Source organism: Candoia aspera, chromosome 7 (assembly GCF_035149785.1).
Source record: "Candoia aspera isolate rCanAsp1 chromosome 7, rCanAsp1.hap2, whole genome shotgun sequence".
Lineage (NCBI taxonomy): Eukaryota > Metazoa > Chordata > Lepidosauria > Squamata > Boidae > Candoia > Candoia aspera.
In genome coordinates, this window is record NC_086159.1 from 26,857,552 (window position 1) to 26,878,762 (window position 21,211).

The 21,211-nt window shown below is 39.1% G+C and overlaps 1 protein-coding gene across 1 annotated transcript; it reads right to left on the reverse strand.

Annotated features, from left to right (window-relative positions):
- Window positions 1–421: 421 nt before the first annotated feature.
- On the reverse strand, window positions 422–20,726 carry EIF3D (eukaryotic translation initiation factor 3 subunit D). The gene is made up of 15 exons (XM_063309306.1): window positions 20,590–20,726; window positions 18,826–18,957; window positions 17,865–17,910; window positions 15,887–16,023; window positions 15,371–15,456; window positions 14,258–14,330; window positions 13,985–14,097; window positions 13,119–13,251; window positions 12,256–12,403; window positions 11,901–12,031; window positions 9,016–9,101; window positions 8,733–8,862; window positions 7,886–8,028; window positions 2,080–2,360; window positions 422–564 (listed from the first exon to the last, which is right to left on the reverse strand). The coding sequence occupies exons 2-15, from the start codon at window positions 18,946–18,948 to the stop codon at window positions 551–553; spliced, it is 1,644 nt and encodes a 547-aa protein (XP_063165376.1). The 5' UTR covers window positions 18,949–18,957; window positions 20,590–20,726; the 3' UTR covers window positions 422–550.
- Window positions 20,727–21,211: the final 485 nt, after the last annotated feature.

Consider the following 21,211-nt stretch of genomic DNA (forward strand, 5'->3'; position numbering starts at 1 on the left):
AAGACTGCTTCCACTGAACTTCTCATGGTAATATTTTTGTCTCTTTCAGTGGGGGGGCATGTCCTATAGAGTCTCAGAAGAGGCAGTATATATAATTGCTTCTTCAGTGGAAGAGGTAGAAAGGAGACATAATGAGTAAAGTATTATTGCTGCTGAAATTATGTTGGCATGAATGCAAGTGAAAATGCTATTGAGAGCAACTATTTTTATAGCATTATCATTATAATTCTGTATCTGCAGTATAAATAAAAATAATTTAGGGAAACATATTGGATTATTTTGCTGCATATAAGCTCTAAAATGGATGGTGTTGATCACAAACTTACTTTTTACTGCAAAGAATTTTTCTGAAGATTTGTTAAATGTATACTAAATCCATCAATCTCGCTACTCCTATCTAGTTATCAGACAAAAGGAAACATTTATCAAGGTGTTATTTTTATTTAAGTCTAGCCAAACAAGGTGCAGATTCAGCTCTGATCCATCCATGAGGAATAAAAAGGTGAAGGTCCTTCAAGATGTCGTTGACCCAACTACCTGGTTGTAATGTTCAGCTCTCTTCTTCTGCAATGCAAAGAGAGATTAGGATGTAAAATGTCTTTCTATCCCAAGCCACAAACAAAAAAGGCCTTAATTTCTGCAGTTTGCACAATCCTCAATATTAATTTCTGTATGTACAGATTATAACCTTCTGCACAACAGAAACCCCTATCAGTCATCTGATAATCAAATGCCAGCAATGTTCTTAGCAAAAACGTTTGAAATTTCCAAGCTGTTTATATACACTGAAATCAGAAAAGACAATCTGGTAAAAATAAAATCCATGATTAATATTCAGTGCCATACCCATTCTTTTAAACTCTGGACTAAGAAAACTAGGTACCATACTGAATCTTTTCTAGATCCATTTAATTAGTTCTTTCATGCACTATGTGAAAATCACAGGATGCTGGTCTATTTCAGACAACAGCTTAATGTAACCCTTTTTAATCAATGGGTCTCAATTCTGTAAAATTTGTAACTCAATATCCTGATACAGCATGCTAGGGATAGTTTTATCATGTAAAAGATGCTGGTAGTAGAATAATGGGAACTAGCTTCCCATCAAACAACTTCTTTTGAAGTAGACTTCTACAAACTAGAGCCTCAATGTGATGTATGTCAAACAGGCAAGGCAAGCTTCCAAAGATCATTAGATCAAAACATTACACAAAATTAGTATGTAACCTTCTTAGTTTGGATTTTTAGTTTTTTAAAAAAATTGATTAAAGACTGTTTTGTTACAAAAAATTAAGATGTTAAATTAAAAAATCATATGTAACTTAAACCTTTGTACGTATAGTAATGAAGCGCAGGATAGCTAGCCGGCTAAATCTCTAAGCGAACACAACTCCTACCCTTTGATATTAAGCAAAGGAGGGTTGAGACTTCTATTCTCTGAAACACCCAAAAGCAACAGCTAGCTGTGGAGAATAAAATAATTTAACCAAACTGTGGGATGAATTCTTCCAGGATCAGGAAGAATGCCAATGTACTGAGACTTCTACAGGCAGGACTAACCAGAGAATATTAAGAGTTTTTATTCTGGATGTGCTCAAGTCTTACCCTTTTTTTTTTTTCAAAGCTATTTTTCTCTGAGGCTCAATCCCATTTTGGATGAGCTACCCTCTTTTCTTTGTTTATACTAACTCTTTAAAACGTAAGCCTTTTTATCTAATGTCAAACACCGTTTTTTTTTGCAACTGTAAAAATACTATTTTAAACAAACATTTTTTGGAGGCAGTTTTTGTCTTGGGCTCATCTAATAACATGTCCAAAGACCTAGGGCTCTACAATGTGGCTACCGGATCCTGGTTTAAGGTGTCCTGGTATTTCCTGTAGCAAAATGAGGATGCTTTTTCCTTCTTTTGGCCTTTCTGCTTTAACCCTGGTCGAGGGAAAGAAGGTGAGGGCAGCAAATACCAGTTGAAGGCAATAACTGCTGCATCACTGAAGGCTATCCCAGTCAGTTGGGTAGGTCTGGTGGTTAAAGAAAGCTTAAGAACAGAAATTTATCTAGCAGTCTTCTGAAACTATTACCTTCTTCCTCCTCTTCCTCCTCCTCTTCATCATCTTCTTCATCAGAGCTGAAGGTGCCATCGGGCAGGCTATAAACACGGATAACTTGCTTGTTGGGATCCTTCAAGATAAGGTACTTGCCCTCATCCAGCTTCATGCAGATGTCAATGACACAGCGCAGAATGCCCCAGGCATTCTCCATGCTTAAATTAATTTGGCTTGCAAATTCATTGGGTTTGAACTGCTGTGTACCCAGGATCACATGGCGCGAAGAATCTTTCACATGGTATCGGGAGACGTAGCTAACAAGGATGAAGAAACAAAAGTTAAAAAGTGCAACGATGTAGCCCAACCTGGTAGCAAAAGGAAGATTTCAAGCTTAGAAGGGAGATAATTTGACTCAGCTAATTACAAAATTGCAATCTCACCTGTTCCACGAACCATTAAACTTTAGGTAATCTGTTATTTCTCTATCTCAATTCTTTCATCTTCAGCATATGTATGATGACAGTGACATATTTATAGGAAGATTAAAAGGTATGTAGCTTTAAGAAAACTGGTACTCTGCAGATGTCATACAGTATGTAAGAAGTGGCTTTTCAGAAGTTCAGTATGCTAGTAAGAGAGTCTTCAACTGGTAGCCACATCGAAAACCCAGGCAGCCCATATTAAGTCCCTTATATTAATATAAATTAGCTGTGCTTAGCAATTTTGCATTAATGTACACTTTTCAAAGATAAAATTGTTTAATGCTCTACAGCCAATATGGCCATCAGATGGGGGCAATATATCCTTTGGCCTTGCTTGTTCTCCACTCTCCACTTCTGAATAACAGGTTGATTAGATCTATGTAAGCAGCAGAACCAAGTAACACTGGTACTACTCACTGCATGAAACAAGACTCAAAGGTGACGCTTGTATGATACATAAAATGAGCTATGATTTTATGAAAACTTGCAGGCTGATTTTCTCCTTTTCCTTTTAAACTTTTTTTTAAAGCAATAATATATACCATTATGTTCATCACTATAGTATCACTATATCACTAGCATTTCTACTGTGTATACGGTACAAAACCTTCTCAGATTAGCAGTAACTGAATTGATTAACATTGGAAATTTCTAAATTTCTAATTCTGAATAACAGGTAAGATAGCTCCTAGTATTTTATTAGGTAGTAACATGATCCAAGTAATTCCAAAGTATCCTTCATTTCACTGTTAGAACGTTTACTCAAAATAAATAAAAAAGTATGTGAGTTTGAATAATCCATTGTGCCTAAAATGTTTCTGTAGAAGCAGTTGCTCCATAAGTAGCTTTAACGGGGAAGTGTAAATATTCCAATGCACCGTCCCACTGCATCTTCAGCAAAGGATCATTATCTTGTCGTGGTGCTGGAGCTTGAGCACCTCAATGATGCCATGAGCTAAACCGTGAAGGGCCATCCAAGACGGGAAGGTCATGACAGAGAGGTCAGACTAAATGCGATCCCTGGGGAAGGTAATGGCAACCCACCCCAGTATTCTTGCCGTGAAAACTCAATGGATCAGTACAAGCAGAGATATGTCGGTATACAAGCAGAGATATGTCGGTATACCGTCGGAACATGAGACCCCCAGGTCGGAAGATGGTCAAAATGGGGAGGAACAGAGGATGAGTTCAACTAGCCCCAGACGTGATGACACAGCTAGCTCAAAGCCGAAAGGACGGCTAGCGGCCGACGGTGCTGGTGGTGAACGGCGAATCCGATGTTCTAAGGATCAACACACCATTGGAACCTGGAATGTAAGAACTATGAGCCAGGGCAAATTGGATGTGGTTATTGGTGAGATGTCAAGATTAAAGATAGACATTTTGGGCGTCAGTGAACTAAAATGGACTGGAATGGGCCACTTCACATCAAATGACCACCAGATCTACTACTGTGGACAAGAGGACCACAGAAGAAATGGAGTAGCCTTCATAATTAAGAGTAAAGTGGCTAAAGCAGTGCTTGGATACAATCCAAAAAACGACAGAATGATCTCAATTCGAATTCAGGGCAAGCCATCTAACATCAGTGATCCAAATATATGCCCCAACCACAGATGCTGAAGAAGCTGAAGTAGAGCAGTTCTATGAGGATCTGAAGCACCTACTGGACAACACACCTAAAAGAGATGTTATTTTCATCACAGGAGACTGGAATGCTAAGGTGGGCAGTCAAATGACACCTGGAATTACAGGTAAGCATGGCCTGGGAGAACAAAACGAAGCAGGACATAGGCTGATAGAATTTTGCCAAGAGAACTCACTCTGCATAACAAACACTCTCTTTCAACAACCTAAGAGATGGCTTTATACATGGACTTCCCCAGATGGACAACACCGAAATCAGATTGACTACATCCTTTGCAGCCAAAGGTGGCGGACATCTATACAGTCGGTAAAAACAAGACCTGGAGCTGACTGTAGTTCCAATCATGAACTTCTTATTGCACAATTTAGGATCAGACTAAAGAGATTAGGGAAGACCCACAGATCAGCTAGATATGAGCTCACTAATATTCCTAAGGATTATGCAGTGGAGGTGAAGAATAGATTTAAGGGACTGGACTTAGTAGATAGGGTCCCGGAAGAACTATGGACAGAAGTTTGCAACATTGTCCAGAAGACGGCAACAAAATACATCCCAAAGAAAGAGAAAACCAAGAAGGCAAAATGGCTGTCTGCTGAGACACTAGAAGTAGCCCAAGAAAGAAGGAAAGCAAAAGGCAACAGTGATAGGGGGAGATATGCCCAATTAAATGCAAAATTCCAGAGGTTAGCCAGAAGAGATAAGGAATTATTTTTAAACAAGCAATGCGCGGAAGTGGAAGAAGACAATAGAATAGGAAGGACAAGAGACCTCTTCCAGAAAATTAGAAACATTGGAGGTAAATTCCAGGCAAAAATGGGTATGATCAAAAACAAAGATGGCAAGGACCTAACAGACGAAGAAGAGATCAAGAAAAGGTGGCAAGAATATACAGAAGACCTGTATAGGAAGGATAACAATATCGGGGATAGCTTTGACGGGGTGGTCAGTGAGCTAGAGCCAGACATCCTGAAGAGTGAGGTTGAGTGGGCCTTAAGAAGCATTGCTAATAACAAGGCAACAGGAGACGACGGCATCCCAGCTGAACTATTCAAAATCTTGCAAGATGATGCTGTCAAGGTAATGCATGCTATATGCCAGCAAATTTGGAAAACACAAGAATGGCCATCAGAGTGGAAAAAATCAACTTATATCCCCATACCAAAAAAGGGAAACACTAAAGAATGTTCAAACTATCGAACAGTGGCACTCATTTCACATGCCAGTAAGGCAATGCTCAAGATCCTGCAAGGTAGACTTCAGCAATTCATGGAGCGAGAATTGCCAGATGTACAAGCTGGGTTTAGAAAAGGCAGAGGAACTAGGGACCAAATTGCCAATATCCACTGGATAATGGAAAAAGCCAGGGAGTTTCAGAAAAACATCTATTTCTGTTTTATTGACTATTCTAAAGCCTTTGACTCTGTGGACCATAACAAATTGTGGCAAGTTCTTAGCGGTATGGGGATACCAAGTCATCTTGTCTGCCTCCTGAAGAATCTGTATAACGACCAAGTAGCAACAGTAAGAACAGACCACGGAACAATGGACTGGTTTAAGATTGGAAAAGGAGTATGGCAGGGCTGCATACTCTCACCCTACCTATTCAACTTGTACGCAGAACACATCATGCGACATGCTGGGCTTGAGGAATCCAAGGCTGGAGTTAAAATTGCTGGAAGAAACATTAACGATCTCAGATATGCAGATGATACCACTTTGATGGCTGAAAGTGAAGAGGAACTGAGGAGCCTTATGATGAAGGTGAAAGAAGAAAATGCAAAAGCTGGCTTGCAGCTAAACCTCAAAAAAAAAAAAAAAAAAAACAAGATTATGGCAACCAGCTTGATTGATAACTGGCAAATAGAGGGAGAAAATGTAGAAGCAGTGAAAGACTTTGTATTGCTAGGTGCAAAGATTACTGCAGATGCTGACTGCAGTCAGGAAATCAGAAGACGCTTAATCCTTGGGAGAAGAGCAATGACAAATCTCGATAAAATAGTTAAGAGCGGAGACATCACACTGACAACAAAGGTCCGCATAGTTAAAGCAATGGTGTTCCCCATAGTGACATATGGCTGTGAGAGCTGGACCATAAGCAAGGCTGAGCGAAGGAAGATAGATGCTTTTGAACTGTGGTGTTGGAGGAAAATTCTGAGAGTGCCTTGGACCGCGAGAAGATCAAACCAGTCGATACTCCAGAAAATAAAGCCAGACTGCTCACTTGAGGGAATGGTATTAAAGGCAAAACTGAAATACTTGGGCCACATAATGAGAAGACAGGACACCCTGGAGAAGATGCTGATGCTAGGGAGAGTGGAAGGCAAAAGGAAGAGGGGCCGACCATGGGCAGCATGGATAGATGATATTCTAGAGGTGATGGATTCGTCCCTGGGGGAGCTGGGGGTGTTGATGACCGACAGGAAGCTCTGGCGTGGGCTGGTTCATGAAGTCACGAAGAGTCGGAAGCGACTAAACGAATAAACAACAAAATCCCACTGCATATCAAGCATGTTATGTCCATCTTCAGGGGCTGGGCATTTGACACCTTTCAATGTAATTAGATTAAAATAGTAATTAAGAGGGTTAAAATTGTAGAATTGTAAAAGATGTGTTGCTATATATAATTAATCCTCAAAAGCCCTCTGGAAGAGCTAATTTTCATCTGCTTCTGAAAGGCCATTAGGGTGGCAGTCATTTATACTTCAGGATGCTATTTCAAGCTATTTCATAGGAAGGGAGCCCACCATCAGGTCCCCTCACATTATACATTCTGGTAGGTGGGACATTTAGTGGGCATTTCCTAGTTATTCAAGTAGGCCTGGCAGAAACTATTGGGGAAAGACAGTCCCCAAGACACCCAGACTCTAAGTCATATAGAAATGTAATGTGGCTGTATCATGACTGGCCATTAAGTGGGTGTGCTGCTGTGGACCAACTGAAGCTTCTGGGTGATTTTCAAGGGCAGCCCATGTAGACCAAATTATAGTAATCTAACTGAGAGTTGACAAGAGTATAAGCAACTATCTTCACTGCATCCTGTTCCCAGTTAAGACTACAGCTGGCACACCTGGGCAAAAGCCTCCCTGGCCATGGTCTCCACCTGCTCTTTAAGCAGGAGCCATGAGGCCAGGAAGACCCTAGCATATGAGACTACTCTTTCCCAAGAATAAGACTCCTGGAATCAGTTGGTCTCTGAGTCAATGTGTCTGGGTTGAGTCTGAGCCATTTTTCCCCTAACAGCCTCCGACACTGGGTCAAGACTTCTACATCCTCTCCAATGGGCCTGGAGTGAAGATGTATAACTGAATATCATCTGCATATTGATGATACCTCACCCCAAATCAGTGGATGATCTCTCCCAGCAGTTTCATGTAAATAAAATAGAGGAAAGGCCTGAATTTTGAGGGACTCCATAACAAAATGCTTGAGAGTACAACTTCTTCCAACCAACCTCTGGACCCACCCTCTCAAGTCAGAGCACAGCCATCGTAACACTATGCCTCCAACTCCTGATCCTCACATGCAGTCCAGAAGGATGCTATGGTCAAAAGCATCAGAAGTCACTGAAAGATCTAGAATTTATAAACTACTGTTTCTTGAAAAACTGTTCTGGAGAGGTTGCTGCAATTCCAAACATCTGTCTGGACACCTAGTTTCCCCACTGTATACCAGACAATCCCCCCCTCTTTAATCTATTTTTTTATCTCACCCCAGTTTAAGATATTCTGATCCAGCCAGCAATGCACAACAAGTCCAACGAGCAAGCTTGTAACTATTATTTTTCAGTTCAGTGGCAATCACAGCTCCTCGCTGAGAGTCCAGCTTCTGACGCCAATCTACTCCATTACAATGCTAGAAAAATAAGCAAGTGTATTAGGTTTTACAGAGTTTCAATTATACCATATTGCAGCAATTTAAGATCAGGCTATAAGAGAGACAAATTCATGCAAATGTATTTCATGTATTTCAGCATGATTGGCAGCACAGAAAGTAGCACGCTGAACTATCACATTTTTGTTTGTTTGGGTTTAGCACTCATAAACTATGGCTGTATGGCTTTGCATAAAATGTGAATCCACAAGTTATAGTTTATTTAACAATTCTATTTATTACCTGAATTTATTCAATGGGTGCCATGAGGTGTGTATTCTGTTTTTATGATTTTTAATTCTGCAAGCCACCCAGAGTCACTGTGTGTGAATTGGGCAGCCTTATAAATTTAATAAATAAATAAAATTATGGCTCAAGAAACAATGCTTAATGAACATGGTCAGTATGACCAGAGAAAGGCAATACTATGGTACACACAGATATTCTATCAGTGATGATTAATTAATCATGTTCCATCAAGATGAAGACAAAAAAGGAGAGGGAGAACAGTCATAAACTAACACAAGTAATCACAATCAAAAGATTAGCACAAATAATATATACACAAAAAATCTATGTAATGCTCTTCTAATAGGATCAGTGACACAGTATATACTGTACACAAATCTGTTCTTGTTTTGATCAGTATCTCAGCCAACATGCTGAGCCACTTTGTTATTTCTTACCCTTGAATCCCATTCATTCAGCGTTTTAATGTTGATGAATGATACTTCTCCATTGGCTCCAGTCATCACTCCATCATGCTCACAACGTACTATCAGGTCAATATCATCTCCCAGCTTCCACCTTCGATACCTACAATCAATGACAGTTTTGCTGATTTCAGTGGTATAAAAGCTGTTTATTCAAACAATTAGCTTCAATGAAAACTGTAATATGTATAGAATTTACACCTTGAACTCATGTGGATCGCCAAATCCCATCAATGAGCTAGAAGAAACAACGTACCGATATGCAACAGAAGCTACCTCATTCTTATCCATGTCATCTTCCACAAATGGGTTTGGATTGGGAAATGTGTATTTTTCTTTCCCCTATAAAAGAAGTATTGCAGAAATGTGACCAACAGCAATAAATATACAATCAAAATAGTCATGTCTGCTTCATAAGTAGTTCCGTTTTAGAATCACAAACTGCACCACAAAACTGCAGTTATGGCTTCTTTATCAATCTTTCCCCCAAACCTCTCATAATAGCTTTAGGGGTGTCATTGTGTAGATCTGAAGGATTCTTTATAATTAATTCCAAAATCTTATTTCAAATTTATCTGGACCCTTAGTCAATTCATAACTTTCTAAAATCAAAGTTTTAATCAATCTTTTGCTGTTTATTCCAGACATTTTAAGTCCTTACACTTGCATTTAAAACTTCTTTCGCTAAGGATTGAAGGAAACTCAACCAGTGCTGTAAAGCTTATCCCTTGTCAGTGCTGTAACAGTAGTCGATCCAAACGTTTCTATTAACTGAAAAGCAGTCAACAAGCAATTTCCAAAAGTGATTAGAAAAGGAAGCATGCAAACCCAGTGTCCTTTTAAAGGCACTGACCATGGTTTGAGCAAGATGGCTATTCCCTCGTCTCCCAGAGCTCTAAACCCACCAGAGACCGCTGTCTTGTGGTCTCCTCGCGAGGAACAACAACTTCCATGGAGCTGTCTTCAGTTCACCATTTCTTCCAATTATCTTGATTGACTATACTTTTGTGTACTCTCTTTGGAGTCCTTGGTGCTCTCTGAGCCTTGTTGTTTTCTTGCAGTTTCACTGCCAGACTAGAATGAAACGTCTGCAAGAAAACAAGGCTCAGAGAGCACCAAGGATTCCACAGTTCAACCCTGAGCTACAAATATTCTCTTTAATTGGTACTCTCTCTTTTCCATGCCTAAGTACTGAAATGTAACCTTGATTGACAAGTTCAACCAATGACATGTGAATCTTTGAAACAACTAACATTACACGGAAACCTAAACACTTCCTTTTTACCTACTTGGCACTTTTACCATCCATTCTGACATGTGTTTTGCTCTCTCAACTGGACTTCAGGTCTTCTTCATATTCACAGTCCATTCCTTCTTCATATTCCAGCTATCAATGAATTTAAGCTTCCCTGCTTTTTCAAGCCAAGGCTGCCCAGTCACTGGATGCAGAACCATCTTGCCTTGCATTTGAATCTAGATACATTCTTGCTCTTGTATCTTATTATTTTTGTTTCATGCTTACTATATAAAGGTTGTAAAACTCCTTAAGTAAAAAATACAACAATGTCTTCTACACTCATGTTTCACTACAAAATGTCTTCTCTATCTGTATTTTGTAATATGGCTGCATCAAGGTATTTATAAGGAAGTGGTATGCATGAGACATGCATGAATGAGTCAAAACTTGTTGAGGGATTTATGAGCTAGAAACAGCATAAATGAGCTCTCAATCTAGGAATCAAAGCTTTTGGTATTAACTTAGTTTAGGCATAGTTGGTGACCTGCTCTGTGCTGAAGGGTTTATTCCAGTTCTGCCCAGTTATCTAATAGTGGCTTGTCTACTCTGGGCTCTGCAGGGTAACAATCCAAGCGCAAGAGTAGCAGACAGCAATACACAAGCACTGTTGACAGTAGGGATACAGTGTGAAGTGGTGTTATTAAGGAAGTCTGTCAATACAGGCATTGTGCTCTGTATGACTGCCTTGGCAATAAATTGGGAAACCAAGAATAGAGCTATACACGGAAAGAAACATGCTGAACTGGCAGGAAGGTTTCAGAAAAAGCAGAGGGACACAAGATCAGATAACTACAGTAGCATTAAATAAATAATGGAGAGAGATCAAATTGATAACTAAACAAGCAAGAGAATGCAAAAAGGAAATTTACATTTCTATTATTTGACTACAGCAACATATTGGACACTGTAGATCATGCCATAAAACAGGACGTATTAAGGTTACTTTAAGTGCTGGAACACATGATTATTCTTCTGAGAAATAGTTACAACGAATAAAAATTACTGTAAGAACAGCACTTGAAGAAACAGAGTGGTTCAGAATAAAGAAGGAAGTGAGATAAAGGTGCATATTATCCTTGTATCTAACGTATTCAGCAAATATACTACAAAAGTTGCAAGACTGGAAAAATTATAGCTGGAATTAAAATAGGAGACTGAAACACTAACAGTCTGAGATAGCCAGAGAATTCTACTTTATTAGTTAAAGTAGACATGGAACAGCTCATTAGGGGAAAAAACGGAAAGTGAAAAATCCAGGTTAATGTTAAATGTTAAGAATACAAAGGAAGATTAATTTTAGGCAGGAAGGCAATAACCACCTTGGATGAGATCATGAAATACAAATATATTTCTATGACAACACTAGTCCGAATAGTTAAACCAATGGTGTACCCAGACATAATGCACAGCTATGAAAACTGGATACTGAAAAAGTGTGAGAGAAAGGTATCTTCCAAATTATGGATTTGGAAAACTAACTACAATAAGAGTACTATGGATCGCAAGAAGAACCAATCACTCTATGTTGGACTAAAGGGACTGGCTGCTCAGTGATTACTCTCAGCAGGCAGCAATTCACATACCTTAAACTTGTGATGCAAGCAGATAATGGACCAAACCCAACTATACTCACTAAGCTTGAGGGAAATGAAGGAATGGGAAGACGATAGATGTGGTGGATGTACAAGATCAATGAAATTATTAGAATGTTCTTAAAGGAGCTATAGATCTAAGGAATGTCAGGATAGTGGATATTTGTCCACAGATTCATCAGGATTCAAACTGGATTCACTGACATCTAAGTAGTAATAAAAATCTCTGGCAAATTAATATTCTATCCTTACCATTCTTAAGCACTGCTGAGAGAAGTTGTGGTTGATGTAGGTGGCTTCCATAGCAAGGTTGCGAGGTGAATTGAAAGAATTGCCCTCATCTTGTGGTGGCTCATTAGCAGTTTCACTCACTGTAAGAAGATCTGAGAATACAGCCAAACACAACTATCATCAGAAAGTTTAATATCTTGTCCCTAGACAATAAAACTATCCAATACTATGATAGCATATCTTAAAAACTAGAACAGTTTGGTTTTTCTCAGGCACTGTTTACTCCTGATGTCCACCTTCCCCTTTTGATATAGAGGAATTACAGGGCTATAACTATTACCTTCTTTTTCTGCAAGACATATATGCAAAGACTCACCAAAATCAGAGTTGTCCCTTTTGTCAAAGAACAGTTTGGATCCAACTCTCTGGACTATGATATCCCAGGAATATACTGAACGAGTGCAAGCCATGAGGGTGGCTAGGATAGCGTCTGTAGCAAATACGTTCCCTTGAGTTTTGGCCAGCTATGTAGAGAGAAAAATTGTACGCTAAGAGTAGGAATGTATTACCCAGACTAACAAAAATGAACTAAATTCCCATCTACTTTTCCTAGTTTATCAGTGGTCTATGCCTCCATTTCCAGCAATTCAACTCAAGAGATAGAAAAAAGACAAGATTTTAGAGTATTTTTCTAAAATGATGGGAAAAGAGATCTGTCATTCTATTTCCCTCAATTTCAACATTATTCTAATATTCATTCCTTTTACATTTGAGAATTTTGGCCGGTAAAGGACAGACGGAATCTTTCCAAGATTCACGGAAATTACAAATTCTCCCAACTTTTATCAGTGTAATAAATGCAACTCATCATCCCCAAATCCAGTAAATATGAAAATCTGCAACACTAATAATTAGGTCAACTGTAAATCATTTTACCAGTTTTTGAAGATGGGCTTTAAAGAGTCTGACAGGGAATTATGGCATATTCAGATACATAATTGTAACTCTCTATGCCTTTTGCATAAAGGCATATCTTCTCTAGTCTAACAAATCTGATATAATTTCTTATTACGATCTTAGTAAGGAACCTTTTATCTAGCCTTGCCCAGTATAATGTACCGGCAAGTCATAATTTTCTTGCTCTTTCAAAGGTAAAGGAAATAATACTATTTTTTTCAAGCAAAGCACTACAACGGTCTTCTATTCAATAATACAAACTAAAAAGAGTAGATACTACACCTTGCGTATGACTGGATCATCAGTGGTAGTCACAGTATGGAAGATGCGCTTAATGCTACGAAGATTTTTTTCATTTCTTGTGGTGATGCGGTCAAAAGCTTTGTCATAATATTCTAAAGCCCCACAGCATTCTCTGCAAATTAAAGAATATGAAATATTCTCCCCAAAGTGTTGCAGGATAGTAACTACTGTATAATTGCAATGCAACCAATCCAAGGAACAAACATGACTTTTTATCACATCTCCATGACAACCTTCTCTAACCCATGACCCTCCAAGCATGCCAGAACATAATTCTCACCACTTCCAACAGCATGACCATGGGAACTGTAGCCAACAAATCTGGAAAGAACATGGATTGGGGTTCTAAAACATTATGAAGGTTTTATTCTCTGGCACTATCTTCACTAAATTAGTTTCAATCTCCAAGCAGCAAAGCCACATTTTAGAGATGTGAAGAAGATGGGCATTCTTATCAAGGAATTGAGACTTCAGGCCAGTCTAAATAGCTGGTGTTGTCCTCCTGTTTATATCTCAGATAATATTAATCAAATACTATTTTAAGTCCATGCCAGTCCTCAGAACATTTAGCAAAATTTGCTGATTCTGATTAATGGTATTCAGACATTAAATCATAATTTGTTGCTTGTTCGGGAACCAAGTATGTTAGCAAAAGGGGCTGTTTAACACAGACCAAAAAAAGAGAGAGAGAGAGAGAGAGACAAATTATTTCAGCCTTTCCTAATAAAGCAAACTTCAAATGTCTGGGACTCCTCACTCTTAGGAATTTGGGAAATCGTAGTCCAATAAATGTGAACAGCACCAGACTGAAAAGCTCACTTGGTGTTGCTAATTCCAAGTCTTACATGTCCTGAGGCTCTGACACCTCCAAATATCTCATCTTCATTAATCTAGGGAAATCCATCTCCTCCTTCACCTCCCAGTCACTGCGAACTTCCACTGAGGAATCACGCGGCTTCTGCCAAGCCAACAAATGAAACATAGGGAGATGGAAAAAAGGAAAGAGAAAACTCATCAGTGTTTAATGCAGGAGCAACAACAGTTGAAATGGAGTAACTTAGGCCCAATAATAGCAACCAGAGAGAAATCCTAATTGGTTAAGAAAGAGACTACCATACCTGAGATTTTTGGTCCCATTTCTGTCTCACTCCAAACTGCTTCTGAAATTTCTTTTGCAGACGCAGTCGATCTCTGAAATAACAGAAAACCAACAATATTTTTGTCAGATAAGGAGTCTGACAAAGAAGCTGCTCATTCCAAATCCTTCATTCACAATAAAGAAGTCAGGCTGCTAAATTGATGAATATAGTTAATCCCAGATGTACTTGGTGAATTTCACTCCATGACTGCAAACTTTAATATAACTACTTGAAAAGTATATTACCGGAGGGTGGGTGTTAAGAGAGCATAAATGCAAGTTTAATGCAACAAAACAAATAGTAATTTTGATTCATAGTCTAATGCAGAAACAATTCAGCAATTGGATGAATTCAGAATATAGCATAGCAGAACTCAGCAACCCATTTACTAAACAGTTTGCTTCACAGAAAATTGACTTGTTGTTACTGTACAGAAACCGAACTATTCTCCCAGAAAGTGTTACAGGGGGCTCGGATTCAGAGTCAGAAGACAAAGAAGGGCAGCCAGCTTCTGAAGTGGTCTTGGAGGACAAGCAGTCAGCTCTGGGGCCACCGGATGAACAGTTGCCAGAGGGGGCAGGGCCAGCCAGCAATCAGCGGGGACAGCTGCTGCTGCTTATGGAAAAGGAGGACTCGGAATTGCCACCCCCTCCCAATGCAAGAGCATGGAGAACAGAAAGAGGAGCAGAACAGAGGAAGTCAGCAAGGTTACTTGCAAGGAAGCAGTCCCGCCCTCCTGAATGAGCCCCACCGGGGCTGCTCTTATTTAAGAAGAGCTATGTTTCCATTGTTGGAAACAACTGTTTGCTAACTCAGACTCTCTGTGCCTTGCCTTTTGACTCTGAACCCGGACTGGCTGATGACCTCGCTAACGCTATGGACCCCTGGATTTGTCTGACCATTCTTGTGCCTGCTCCTTGGACCTTGAACTCTTTATTTAGGCAAGTTTGCTGAACTTGTGAGAACTTGGTTGCTTTTGTGTGCGTGTGTTTGCACATAACTTTTTGTTGCTGCTTGCTATAAGTAAGTTTGCAACTACCTCTTGTGTATTTGTGGGTGCCTGGCCTAAGACAGGACACAAAGAAAGATTACCTCTCCTTCTGCTTGGCACTTTTAGGCAGGGTCTGCAGGTTGAACTGAAGTATATTCCGTCGGTCCTTGTCTCTTCGAAGATTCCTCTGAAAGAAGGTATTTGTGCAAATAAGGAGAGAGAACGATTTTAGAACTTCTTGGAAAGTGGGGAGAATGACAACAGTCTTGCACAATACCTGCACATTGTTCACTGCAGTGCACTAGATATAGTCAGAATTGGCACTGAGCATGTTAGGAGGCATATTGGATGTGTATTTTAAATTTTAGAGGCTACAGGTTGCCCATTCCTGACTTAGGGAGTCTCAGCTTTGCAATTTGTTTTAAAAGATAATTCTGAGTTACAGAGAAGGAAGCATGCTCCAAAAATTGCAGCAAAAAATATCCACCAGGTTGCCTGCTGCAGAGATAGTGTTCTCTGCATATATTTTAAAGTGTGTGTGTGTGTACCCATACACACACACACACAGCCCACTAACTATTGGTTCAAATGTAAGATCTTTAATGAGAACATCATACCTGTGCAAATCTCATACGATTCCTCTGGTATGCAGTTTTCTGTGTTCTTGTTGTGTCCACTAACTGGAAACTGGCTTCATCTTCCTCATGGAAGTAAGCATATTGGCTTCCTCCTCCAAACTGGGATGAATATTTATCTAGAAATATAATTACCACTATCAGCTTTATGCTCAGGTTTTGGATTGTTTGGAAGACCTAGGACTGAAATGATCCCCCTATGATTAAGAGCCATATGAGAATAATCATAGGGGAAACTACTAAGGAGAACAAGTACAAATACAAGAACAAAATGTCATAGCTGACCATGAAATGAAGTTGGTCTGTTTTAAAGCCTACAAGTAAAAAAAGAAACAAACTATTTGTACTGTGATCAGATATATACCATTTACAGATATATACCATAGCTTCCCAATTACTTGAAGCACATTGTGAAATTCCATCAATGTTTTGTACATCTCAATGCCACCATGATTCAGCAGAAATCTACTGTATTCGTTAGATGAGGTACTAGTATTGTACACGTTTGAGGAGAAATGTAGGATTGCAGAAAAGCTTCGAGTTAATACCTTCTGTTCAATAATGATGGAATAGGGGGAACCATAATGTCCATGACCTGGAAGCCTTAGCAGAGGCACAGTAGTACTTACATTTACACATATTACTGGAAGGATAATAAATCTGCTCTTAAACAATCAGAAAGGCCTTTTAGCAACAGAACCTCAACATCAATTTTACATATTATTCATGACAATTAGCACTAGGTTGGGTTTGATTCCTGGGAATTAGATGGAGAAATGTTTACTCTCTTAACTTTCCACGTCTTCCTCTTTTCCCCCTCAACCTTGCCAAGCGTATTTTAATTTTTTTTTATCCCTTTATTATTTTTACAAATAACGCAAGGCGGGGAACATACCTAATACTCCTTCCTCCTCCTATTCTCCCCACAACCACCACCTTGTGAGGTGAGCTGGGCTGAGAGTACGACTGGCCCAAGGTCACCCAGCCGGCTTTCATGCCTAAGGCGGGACTAGAACTCACGGTCTCCTGGTTTCTAGCCCAGAGCCTTAACCACTAGACCAAACTGGGCTCTCCGTATTTTTTTTCCTACACTATCCATCCCATCACACATCAACCTGCATATATGGATTTCTGCTTGTTGATCACAGACTCAGGACAGGTTGATTGGTTCTTCTTAAAGTCCACCCTTAATAACTTCTCCAAATCCATAATTTGAAGGTATTTATCCTCTTTCATTTTTCCTCAATGTCCAATTTCTGTGGCTGTGCATTATGTCTAAATTACACTGCTTTAATTATTCTGACTGTTGTCATCATAGGAATACCCGTTCTGCATGATCCTATGTTGCTCATTGCCTTCCTTCCTAGCATGAATCTCCTCTTTATTTCTCCAGCACATTGCCCAGCTTTATTTATTCTTGAACCAAGAAAACAAAATTATCTACCTTCTCTTCGTATCCTCAACTGTAAGTTACCTAGCACACTGACTGCAATTTCCTTTGCTTTTTAATACTTAACATTAGCCTGGATGTGTCACTTTCCATTTTTATTTTCTATGTTTTACATCTATGTTTTATTTACTTAAGGTAAATAAAGTGGCATCATCGGCATGTATCAACTAGTTAATATTTTGACTTCCTACGTTGTGTTGATTCTAGCTATCATCTCTTCCAAGTCTGCGTTCTTATCCCTGTTATAAGCACTTCTCAGAAGAATAGTTATGTGTTCTGGTATTCCCAATAGCCTTTTCTATGTTCTACACAATGACCTTGTTGGAATCAACAGAATCTCCATTATCCATCTTTCGTTAATTATTTGTTCTCATGTCCCGCTGTTTTTTCTGAAACTTGCCTATTCATTTGGTATTTCTCTTTCCATATATGGCTCCATCCTTATATACCACACTACAGATACCCTAAAACAATATACTTTATCTCAGACAAGAATGACATCTCACTCACTTGTGTATCGCTTATCTTGATAAGTAGCTCCAGTCCAGTCTGCAACCTAGGCAAAATAAAAATGAGTATCATTATGCTAATGTATGCAACATAGTCATTGGAAAGATTTTCAACAGATCCTCTAAAATTATCCCTCAATCCAGTTGAGTTTCTGAGTTCTAAATCTCTTTCCCTAGGGACAGCACACAGACTAATGTATATACTACGGGGATGCAACCAAAAATAATACCCCCATATTATTTTGGCTGCATCCTCTTTAGCAGTATAATTTAATTTTTGCACTCTTAATTATTGTAGTGTAGGTGTAATATACAAAACTGCTTATTTTGTTTCATCACCTTGCATTTTGAAACTATCCTATGCTTTGCTTAAACATACTAGGGGTTGGTGCTATAATAGGCTATCAATGAAACAACACCTTGTTACAAATTAAAGAGAATTTGCTTTTATTTGGCAAGCAACATATGCACCACTATTCATATTGCCATAATTCCCTAACAATTAGGAACTATAAATGTTTTAAGCAAAGTTTCCCTAGATTCTATCATCTTGTGCAGGGATGGAAAATCTGTATTTTCAGAATGTTGCTGGACTGTATGTCTTGCCATTCTTCACCACTGGCAATATTAACAATATTGGGAGAGAGTCTACTACTGATTCTAAGATTCAGATTCCTTGTAACTGGATACAACCATGGGTTGAGATGTATTGAAAAACCAAAGAGCAAGAAAAAACATTTTTAATGTTGTATTTCACAATTTAATTGCTACGTAGTTTGATTCCATTTCAGTCTTTGTTCTGGGAACTGTGCAATATGAATTAAGATACAAATTCCTGAATGATAAATGAACTGCCAAAAGCATTGTCTTGTATAAAAAATCATTAACAGAGGGCCTTGTATGCACAGACAATGAGTTAAAATCAATTAAGAACTTCTGTACAAGGATTCAGACAAAAGTACCTTTCCCAGTCGATCTCCTTTGCTGAAGGGCTGATAAGGCATATCTTTGAATTGCTCAGGAACAGCACATGGACCCCAACCAGATGGATTGTCCTGGACTACAGGTGTAATGAATTTTGCCATCTTCTATAACTATCAAGCAAGGTGATGGGAAGAGATAAAATACAACCAATAGACAGTATAAAGCAATAATCAATTTCTGCTTTAGTTTAACAAGACTCAATAGACATAAAAGTTGTAAATCAATTAAAAAATAAATCCCAACAGAAGATAACATCTATGAAAAAAATATCCATCATTATGATGAAAGAATTTGGAGATTTTTTATTGTGATCTGTATAAAAGTTAACAAGGTAAGATACTTAAATTGAAGGAGAATTCAAAATCTGGAAATGACACACTGTGCCTCAAATTCCTAGTAAAAGATTGCAACATCTAAAACATTTAGTATAATACCATCATACAATACAAGGGCAGAGTGCACACCCAAATCAAGCTATATATGTATATAGTCATCAACATAAGACTGCTGTTAACAGTAATAAATTTTACAGGATTTGGGATCAGATTACATTCTCTGGACTCTTAAACATATTTCCAGTATTTTTAATTTATTAAGTTGCTGTATAGTTTATATAAAATAACCCAACTTCACATAATCTGATTTGATGTCTCCTTTTTTGGTTACAATGTAACTTACAAGTCATTTTTTTTCCAATACAGCAGTTTCTCACACCTCATTTTGCTAACTTTCCACTGAAATACTATCTAATTTTCAAAATCTAGTGAGAACCACCATAGCAGCAGATAATAAACACGTTACTAAAAATGTATGGCAGAAACTCTTCAGGTTTATTTGGAGTTGCAAGAAAACGGATGCAGTTGGAGGAGAATAAGGGATACTATGAGAGGAAAATGGTGGGGGTCAAACTTTTCCCTTGTTTGCTCTGAGGGGAACTGGAGATAAGTTTAGTATTTTATGTATTTTTAGGACTTTTGGGAGGAGCTTACCTTACTTTTTGCATTTCATGCCTCACCTTGGGAGTAAATCATGCTACTAATTTCGGACAACTATGTCTTTTAAAAACTATCATGCACATCTGCACTCTGCATTAAGTCCCTCTATAAATTGAATAACAACTTTAGAGAAAAATATTTTTGAAATTAGACATTTTAAACAATTTCAGCTGTATTAAACAGTTGTTAGAACTACTGAAAACTTACTGGCTCCACTTCCCATCCCAGACTATGAACTCAAATGTTTTATTCTTATTTTAAACTTGGGCTCAGCCTTTTAGGCAAAGAGAACATGAAAGAGACCATCGCGATCAAGAAGACTCAGCAAATTCGACTCTGCTCTGCTCTGAACGAATGTGGGGAAATGAAGATGTGAATGAGTATCACATCCAGGGTCTTTCTGAGCATCATCAGCGGTACCTACAGTATACCGTGAGTTGAGAATTACTGCTTCGGAGCACCGGATTTTATCATGACGCTGGCAAAAATGGCGACCAGCAAATGAGGCCCAAACTTACACACCTTAATATGGAGATCTATTAACGGGGCAGGGAAATGCGTGAACAACGATGGATCTAGAAAAGGCCGGATGGGGTCTATTCTAAAGGTCCACAGGACCTCACCACCGGAAAGGCAGGAAGGTCCTAATCCACACCCTGCATCCAAGCTAAACCCGCTGAGGAAGAAAGACGTCGGTGTCCCGCAGCGCGGAGGGTCGTGGGCTCAACCCCAGGCCTCCCCTCTCACCTGTACGACCCAAGCGGGCCCAGATGACGACGGATTCGGCCCAGTGGCTGAGGGCAAGAAGGTTCCCCTCCCGGACGCACACCGCTTTGCAACTCCCTTCAACTTCCGGCGCCGCTTCCTTTGCAATGATGTCATTATACCGCGACGCTGGTAAAAGCTGATAGAGGACTGTAACAGGCTCAGACAGAGCGTCGCAGTCGGTCTAGCTGTCCTGCAATTGGTCGGTCGTAGCTAACTTAGAGGTAATAGGCCTGATTTTAGTTATACAGCGTGGAGTGGGGATTCGGCAGCTGTGTTTAAAACTTCTCTCTGATATCCTGGTTTTATCTGGGATGAAGCTTCGTTTTTTAAAAATAGTGGGCTCCTACCACCCACCCATGATATCAAGAGAATAATTATGTGAGAGAAGTTTGGCAACCTGGGAATGACTCATCCACGTATCATTCAATGAAAAGGACTGTTTCAGTGCAGAAGCAGGGAACCTTTCAGTTCTAACCTTACATACACAGCACTGGCTCTGTTGGATGCCACTTAATCAAATAATTCTGTTTTGATTTTTTTGACCTATTGAAAGAAAAGTAAGCCTATGAAGAAAATTGCCAGTTTAAAATTTGCTCTCTTT